Source organism: Pteronotus mesoamericanus, unplaced genomic scaffold, assembly GCF_021234165.1.
Source record: "Pteronotus mesoamericanus isolate MK-2021 breed Mesoamerican mustached bat unplaced genomic scaffold, CSHL_Meso_final scaffold_167, whole genome shotgun sequence".
Lineage (NCBI taxonomy): Eukaryota > Metazoa > Chordata > Mammalia > Chiroptera > Mormoopidae > Pteronotus > Pteronotus mesoamericanus.
In genome coordinates, this window is record NW_026555308.1 from 24,353,721 (window position 1) to 24,363,160 (window position 9,440).

General features: G+C 40.8%; 1 protein-coding gene across 1 annotated transcript; it reads left to right on the forward strand.

The window, feature by feature from the left end:
• The first annotated feature begins 1,541 nt into the window (after positions 1 to 1,541).
• Positions 1,542 to 2,486, forward strand: LOC129083838 (olfactory receptor 1361-like). Its single transcript, XM_054589841.1, has one exon. The coding sequence runs from the start codon at positions 1,542 to 1,544 to the stop codon at positions 2,484 to 2,486; it is 945 nt and encodes a 314-aa protein (XP_054445816.1).
• Positions 2,487 to 9,440: the final 6,954 nt, after the last annotated feature.

Consider the following 9,440-nt stretch of genomic DNA (forward strand, 5'->3'; position numbering starts at 1 on the left):
TGGGAGATGGCTGTCAAAGAAATAATGTTGTCAACCACAAGCACTTCTGTCTGGAAGAAAGCTGCTCCCTCCATTTCTGTCCCTGATGCTGGACAATTCAGCTCCTCCCTGTATTTTTCTGGTGCCTTTAACCTGCTGCCCCTATGCTGGAGCTCAAGGGAGTATGAATTAGTCCGTGTGTGAGCCCTTTAAGAGAAACTGCCTGGGACTCCAGAAGCCCTCTGTCTCCCTCAGCCACAATGCCCACTTGTTTTTAAAGCAAGAGGTTAAGGAACTTCTATTCCCAGCACTGGAACTCTGGGCTAGGGGAGCCTAGTATAGGGCTGGGACCACCCACTCCTCAGGGGGAAACACAGTTGAGAAATTTCTCCTGATTTTTATCCACCACACTTGAGTGTGAGACCAGCCCGATCTACATCTCCGCCTCCCTACCAGTTTCAGTGTGGCTTCTTCTTTAATTCCACAGTTGTAGGACTTCCATTCAATTTCAGTGGTTTCTGAATGATGGTTGTTCTGTAGTTTAGTTGTAATTTTGATGTGGTTGCAGGAGGAGTCAAGTAATGTGTTTACCTATGCTGCTATTGATTTATATATTCTCATAAGACATAAATCCCAATGATGTATTGCAAAGCAGTGAAAAACAATTATATTATATCTAAAAAAACTGTATCTGAGCTTGCACTGAACTATTTTGAACTCCAGTTTAGTGGGTCCCTATGTTGCCCTTCTGCCAACTGTTAACTTTGGGAAAATGTTATACCTGTGAGTTCTCTTTGTTATCTGCAGGGGCAACTCTAACCCTCCAGAGGCAAGTCCTTTCCTGGGTAATCACAGATGGAAGAGCAGGCTGAGCTGTCCCAGTCAACAGGTTCTTCCGCTCACGTTTGCCCTGAGTTACTGCATCCCACAGCATCATCACCAGGACCAGGGTGGCCCACAGTCAGTGATGAGTATTAGCTGGAGCACCCTGAGCCTGGGCTCTCAGTGGGTAGGAAACAAAATATTCAAGGGAAAGGAGGATATATACAAATAATAACCCTCTGGTTTACATATGTGCCACTGTGGTTCCAGAATTCTGTAGAGAAATGTCCTTCAGGTGGTAATGTTATAAGGATTAGGAAGAAACTATATTTCCATAGCTTTTTACTTAATATTGAGACAATATTAGTTGCTCATATAAAAGAGTGAGAGTATGATTGAAACTCAAGGAGCTAAAATACCCTCAACACCCCCTTCATTGCTACAACCACTGAGTACCTGGCCTGATGTCACAAGGATTCTCCTTGGAGGGATGAGAGATAAGGTTTTGTGGGGTTCAGGATCAGCAGCATTTAGGTGGTAAAATAATAAAAAACCCTGACTTTGAGGTCTATTGTATCCATAGGACTTTTCTTTGATAGATAGATTCTATGGTACCAATGAACACAGAGGTATGGCCAGCTGTGTTGAGGGACTGTTTGAGGGAAGAAAGGAGGCATGGGCACCTTGACCCTCTCTATAGCCTGTGCCTCGTCTGGATCTCCCAGCAGGACTAGTTGACCATGGAGAGAGGAAACCACACAAGCACCTCTGAGTTCATCCTCCTGGGGCTTGCCAGCCAGCCTGAGAGGCAGAAGCTGATCTTTGGGCTCTTCCTGGTCATGTACCTGATTGGGGCAGCAGGGAACTTTCTCATCATCCTGGCCATTGGCTCAGACTCCCACCTCCACACCCCTATGTACTTCTTCGTCAGCAGCCTCTCCCTGGTGGATTTCTGCTTCATCTCCACCACAGTCCCCAAGATGCTTGTGAACATCCACATGCAGACTCAATCCATTTCCTATGGTGGCTGCCTAACCCAGATCTACTTCTGCATATTGCTTGCCAACATGGACAACTTCCTCCTGACAGCAATGGCTTATGACCGTTTTGTGGCCATCTGTCACCCCCTGCACTACTCCACTATGATGGGTTTACAAATCTGTGCCCTCATGCTAGGGAGCTCCTGGCTCATTGCCAACTCTCACTCCCTACTACACACCCTCCTCGTGGCTCGGCTAGAGTTCTGTGCCAGCAACAGCATCCCTTACTTCTTTTGTGACATTGTCCCCCTGCTCCAGCTCTCCTGTTCCAACACCCAACTCAATCAGCTCATGATTCTGCTGGTGGGGGGCTTGATTGTCCTCATCCCCTTTCTTGGAATTCTTGTCTCCTACATCCACATTGTATCTGCTGTGCTTAAGGTTCCATCTGCCTTGGGCAAGCAAAAGGCCTTTTCCACCTGTGGTTCCCATCTCACTGTAGTCATTCTCTTCTATGGGACCATCATAGGAGTCTACCTGAATCCCTCATCTTCCCATTCAGCAGACAAGGATTCGCTGGCTTCAGTGATGTATATGGTGGTCACCCCCATGCTGAACCCCTTTGTCTACTGCCTGAGAAACAAGGATATGAAGAGAGCTCTAAGGAAATTATTCAGTGCGAAGGCTTTATCTTGTGGACTGTGACAGCAGGTTTCCCCTTCAGGGTCTTTGTGCTGCAAAGAGGAGAACGAATCCTAGGGATAGGCTGCACATACAGAAGGCAGGGGGAGCACAGACCTCATTACCCTGGGTTGTCACTATGGCCATAAGTAATATGCAAATCCAAAATTCTCTTTGAGTATGCAAGTCCAGAGTATGAAAAGAGTTGCAAGTCCAAAATTTCTTGGCACCTGCGTAGATAAATTCTCCTCTAAAGACAGAGCCACATAAACAGATGCAAATTAGCTTAATCCACAAACCTTTTGGAGAGGGCTGAAAAGGCCATACATTCCACATGAAAAAGGTCAGCTCAGAGAAGTCTGTGACCTGTGCTGATGCCTTTGCCAAAAGGATGCCCTCTGAAAGCCCCTGCTCACCCTCATGTTCTTCAAATCCTTAACACTTATGCATCACAATTTCCAAACTCCTCCACACCACCCCCACTTCTTAGACAACATCCCCACATTCTGGGTTTAACCTAGCTCTGGGCACAGATTGAGCATTCTCCCTGAAGTTGTCCCACTCTTGGCCATGGACCCTGCTAGATGGAGTTCCATAGCTATAGACACTTATATCAGGAATGCCTGTAGTGGCAGTCTCATCTGAGCACCAAAAGCAGACCCCACACTGTCTCAATTATGTGTTCTTTTTTCTTAGGAAGGAAAAATCCACCATCCACATGGTAACAAGAGAAAAGAGGCTAGACTTAGAGTTGATTTTCTAGGTATGAAAAATAGGAAGGGAATGTGCCATGATAATCTTTATGAATGTGTCTCTCTACAAGTTGACCTGGAGGAGACAAAAAGGAAAAGCCTCATAAACATGAGTTTATGGCTAAAGAAGTTGTATTTGGCTTCCTGTCTAACAAAGTAATATCTTACGTTGCATGAAGTATAATTGATCTGGAAAGAACATTACACAGAAAGCCATAACAACTAGCTTCTACTCCTGGCCCCTCCAATTACTAGCCGTTGACTTCAGTCCATTTGAAATTCCCCAGTCTACCAAACACACCACATTTTTTTAGTCCTTACTCATACTGTTCCAGCAGGCCTATTTTGCCCATTTCTTTCTATTCTAGTTGGGTCAGATAAAATAGGATGCCCTTCATGAAGCCACCTCAAGTCCTCCCAACTAAAATAATTTCTCTTCTCTGGAATTCCATGTGATTCCATTTCCATTACAACCCTTTTCATATTCTGCTTGGAGTGATTTGTGTTCACCCCAAATCTACTCCAAACAGGATTGTTGGGTTCCTTTTAAATTTTAGAAAATGTCCTGTTCATCTTAATGAACTCATCCTCAGAAGACTCTATCAAAATGCTTGGTTTAAAATAATGACACTGGAGAAAGAACACTTAAGGCCTTTCTCTCCATGATTTTGCCTTAAACAATAACTTTTATGTCTCCCCATGCCCCTCCAAGGAAAAGAGTTTCCAATCTGGTTCATCAGAGCCCAAGAAGTTCATTGGCTCATATATTATGAAGGGCAATATGCCCTGAAGAGTCAGCATCCAGAAATGAGCCTCCTTTCCTTCCAGCCTGGCCCTGATTAGTCTTCTTCTATTCATGTCTGATTGGAATCTTCACTTGGGATCCAGTCACCCTCTTCCACACCATGCCTGAACACGTGGTCCTCAATTCAGATCTGGAGTTGAGAGAGGGAAGGAAAGTAGGTCTAGCTTATTTTCCATTTTACTTTCTACCAGTGAGCCCATGACAGAAGTTATTAGGTATACCTCAGATACTAACAAAGTGGTACTTTGGTGCAGTTTGCTATTGTTCCTTAAGCACATTCTTTCCTTCGGAGCTCTCAGGAGTTGGGGTGCTTGTCAGGGCAGAATTTAGGGCTCTCTGAGTCTCTGACAATAAAAGCAACAAAATCTTACCTCAAACATGTAAAAATGATGTGAAGAAAAATTGATGTAAACATGGAGGTCTTTCTTTAATATGCATGTGCTATAATGGTGAGTAATACAATGTTTTGGCTCCAAGGTAAAAAAAAAATGAACAAGAGAAAGAAGAGGGGCAGCAATAAACAAACGTGAAAGGCCTTCAGCTGATCTTGCTCATCAGTAGGTTGTGAGAAGGCTTTCTGGCTCTAAAGACTCTCTTCTAAGGAAGGGTATAGAATAAGGAAATTTTTCTGTTACGGCAAATACCTGTCAGGCTAACTTGTCATCCTGATCCAGAAGCTGCTTACTAACACGTAAATGGACAGGAATGTTCTCTTCCTTATCCTGCACATAGGTCAACTGTAAAAATTTCAGAGGATCAGCCACCCTCACAGGCTTGGCAAAATAAACTCTTCTTTTTCCTTCAACAAATCAGAACATTCCTTTTATTTAGCAAGCACAAAAGAATTGCAACTTAAGATATTTCACTAAAAAGCCATGATAAAATAAAACAACACCTCATTTAAAAAAAAAAGCAACAGGGAAGTTTTTTGGTTTGGGGGGTATTTTGGGGTTGCTGGGTTTTTTTTTTTTTTATTTAACAGAGACTCCAAACTATCAAGAATCTAGTCCAGTCTTCTGATGGACCCAGCTTTGGGATTGGGACTGATTCTCAGTCACAGAGGTTGAGCTTTTTCCCAAACTCTCCTTTATTATTTCAGTGGTGTCCTCATCAAAGCCCTCAACAATGCCCTTAACATCCTCTGAGTCCTCCTCTACAGTTATACAGAACAGAGCTATCAGTTCATTGTTAAAGGACATTGTTAAATTTAACAACACATTCAGAACAACTTACAGATACGGTTCTATTAAACAGCTATTGAACCCTCTGCAACAATCAACACTCCCAGCTCAAATAAGTGCAATCTCAAGTCAGGATCCAAGCATTTTCCATAAAACTGCACTCTTGGGACGCTGAAAGTGCTTCATCTGCCTCCCCTACATGGGGACATGAAAATGAAGTAGAGCAATGGTAACCAGGAAAATTAGGGAAGGAGCACCAGGCAGAGAAGGAGATGTTAGGTAACTACTGTGAAAGGCACTGATTCATTAAAGAAATCTTTATTAAGCACACTTATTAAGCTGGGCATTGAGCTGAGTACTGAGACATAGAAATGAATGAATTTATGACAAAAAAAAAAAAAAACACAACACTTCAAAATCACTCTTTTCCTAATGAGAGATCAGGATATAACTATCCTGTGTTGTTGAAGAGATTCGTGTGTTACAGCTCCCAGCTTAAAGCTTCACTTTGCTGTGAAGACCATGCCTTGCTGTTCAGGTGTAGGGCCATTTCCTATCTGCTTTGGGCTGGTGAGACAAAACTTCAGGATCTGTTTAAATATTTGAATGAATGTTCTGGTGAAGCCACAGTGTTCCATACAATTGAGCAAACTTTCTCGAAATTAGAGCCACCTCAGTCTAAAGTCCCCCTTGTTTAATTCATTTAATAGGATGAAGGCATTTAATAGCAGTGATCTAAAATATCCTAAGGGTAATTTTCACTTGAGCATTATGACAGAGACTTGCCAACTCCACCACTAGCAAAGCTGTAAAAATATATCAGCAAGCTCATAGAGCTGGTTTTATTGAGTGTTGAATGTCACCTAGAAGTAGCAATATCCTCTGCAGTATCACGGAAAGTAAAGGGAGTTGTAAGACAACAGGGCTGGGTCCCATCTAAATCCACTATATTGAATCTTTTGAATCAGATGCCACTCTTCTATGAAAATGATCTTCTAGAGCCAAACCCCACATGACTTAGTTACCTGCCTTACTGCTCTTTTGAGTTTCCTGAAGTATGGAGTTCTTCAAAGTAGAGGTGTGATCAGAGCCAGGTGAGAGTTACCTGAGAGGTATTTGGGCATATTTTGAGTAGGGGAGGGCAAAGAAACTAGGAATAGTGAGCACACTGGAATGTTGTGGATCTCTAGGTGTAACAGCTGCTGCTGACCTAACAGTATGTGAAATATTGGATGCAGGCTGAAGCTGATTTCCTACAAGGTTTCTTAGGGCGTGGTGTTGGAGGAGCTTCCAGATGCACACCCACAGTGCCTGGGTGTTACATAAGCTCTATCACACACTAGGGGTATTGAGCTGATGCTTTCTGGGTGCCTAATTCCCAGCATATCAGCTAAATGAAACACACACACACACAACACTGGGATTTCAACCCTGCCTCCTCTGCCTTGTGAAGACCAATTCCCAACATCTAACAACACCTCTGTTATTTCATCTGAAACAATTTTAAAATTAGATTAAGTTTTCCCTTTTACCTCATTATCCTTCCACATTTGATTTATTTGACCATCAGTTTTGCTGGGTTGAAGAGGTCTGTCATGAGTACTGAGTAAATTACAAATTGTGATATAAATCCTTCTAGGACATTGTGAGATTAAATGCTCACAGGGATACCTGCTATATGCATTAACCAGAATATAAATTAATTACCAAAGGTACTCACAGAGGCAAAGCCCTAAAACCAGCAGGTTTTGGCAAAAATGGTGTCTAATTTGGGGCATGAGGTGTAATGTGGTTGAAAGCACCTGTAGATACCACAAATGCAAATGATCAGGCTAAAAGCTGGTAAGTTCAAAGTATTCTGTGAAATACTCTCACAGGTACTTGCACATAGTGAAAACATCATAGCAATAAATGTGCAGCTCTTGTGCAAGATGAGGTGTGGTTAAATTAGCACATCTCATTAGTTATGTGCTACATCAATCTCCAGCTTCCCTCTCAGGGCAATTGTCATCTGACAAGGGCTTGAATCCCGTTTCCTCCTACACTCATAATTAGTAAATCCTGTTGTGTTTTTTTTTAAAGTTTTATATGAAAATAATTTCAACATTACAGAAAAGTTGCAATAGTGTAAAGTACCCATATATCCTTTACCGATATTCATTTATCATTGTTAATACTTTTACCCCATTTCTTTGTTTCTCTTTTTCTTCCTCCTCCTTCTCCCTCTCCCTTTCTTTTCTTCTCCATTCCTTCTTCTCTCTCTCTCTCTCTCTCTCTCTCTCTCTCTCTCTCTCTCTTTCTCTCTGCACACATACACACACACCCTGGTCCTTTATCCCTAAATACTTCAGTGTGTATTTCCTAAGAATAGAGATATTTTCTTATATATCCACAGCTTACTTATCAACATTTATACATTTAACATTAGTACAATAATTTTTTCTAATCTAGACTCATGTTTGTTTTGTTATTTGACCCAATAATGTTCTTTCTTTAAGCTGCATGACTGAATAGACATGCCATTGTTTTTTCAATCACCCATCTTAGATATTCAGGCAGTTTCCAATACTCTTGAGTTACAAAAAAATGCTGTAATAAATACCTTTGTACATGTGTATTTTTATATTGTTAAATTTATACATAACTCTGGAGCAAATTCATACAAAACTTCATTAACTATTGCTAAATTCCTCTCCATATGAGGTTGTACCATTTTACATTCCATCAACAATGCATAAGGATCCCAGTTTCCCCACAAACTCATCATTAACTGTTAAACTGTTAAATTCCAGCCAATCTGGTGGATAAAAAAATATCTTGATGTAGTTTTCATTGATATTTTGTTTAAGTGAAGTTAATTATCTTTTCTTATGGTTAAGAGCCATATGAAAATTTTTATTCTTTGTGAATTCAAGTTTGCCTATTTTGCTGAGATTTGGGGTCTTTCATTTTGGTTCTTTTAAAAAAACATCCTAGCATATTAGGAATATTAGACCTTTGTGTTATGTTGCAATATTTTCTCCCAATATGTCATTTGTCTTTGCCAATTTCTTTTTGTTTTAAAGATTCTATTTTTATTTTATTTTTACTGTTGACACTATTACAGATGTCCTCATTTCACCCTCTTTGCCTGCCAACTCTCAGCCCCACCGCCCCCTTCCCTCTGGCCTTTACCACACTGTTGTCTGTGGCTATGGGTTGTACATGTAGTTCATTGGCTAATTCCAAACTTTCCCTTAATTTATTTTTTAGTGAATTCATTTCTTCTGTGTTCTCTTCCTGGAGTTCCTATTATTCAAAGTTGAATCTTAATTTTTTCAGTCCTACTGTACCCCCCTCTTTGAGTTTTTGCTTTACGTTCTGGGTTCACTCCTGAACTTTACTGATAAAACCTTCTATTTAATTGGCTTTGTTTGTTTATTTAATTTCCAAGAGCCATTGTTAGTGTTCTTGTTGTCTAAACATTTTTTGATGTTTATTTTTTATTTATTTTTATTGTATTTTTCCATTACCATTTATCCCCCTTATACTCTCTCCCACCCACTCCTCCATCACCACCCTGTTATCCATGTTCATGAGTCCTTTTTCCCTTTTGTTCAATCCCTCTACCCTCTAGTCCCCCCATAGCTGTTATCCTGCTCTCATTATGAGTCTGTTTCTATTTTGTTTTTTAGTTCAGTTTGTTCATTAGATTCCACACATGAGTGAAATCATAAGGTATTTGTCTTTCTCTGACTGGCTTATTTCACTTAGCATAGTGTTCTCTCGGTCCATCCATGCTGTTGCAGAGTAAAATTTTCTCCTTTTTTATGTCTGAATAGTATTCCATTGTGAAATGTCCCATCATTGTTTTATCCACACAGCGCCTGATGGACATTTGGACTGTTTCCATATCTTGGCAATTGTAAGTAATGCTGCAATGAACATAGGGGTGCTTATGTTTTATTGAATTGGTGTTTTGGGTTTCTTTGGGCACATTCCCAGAAGTGGGATCACTGGATCAAAAATCAGATCCATTTTTAATTTTTTGAGTTATCTCCATACTGCTTTCTGCAGTGGATAAACCATTCTGCATTCCCACCAACAATGCAAAATGGTTCCCCTTTCTCCACATTCTCCCCAGAACTTGTTTTTGATTTATTGATGATAGCCATTCTAACTGGAGTGAGGTGATATCTCATTGTGGTTTTAAATTTAATTTCTCTGATAATTCGTGATGTTAAGCATCTTTTCATATGTC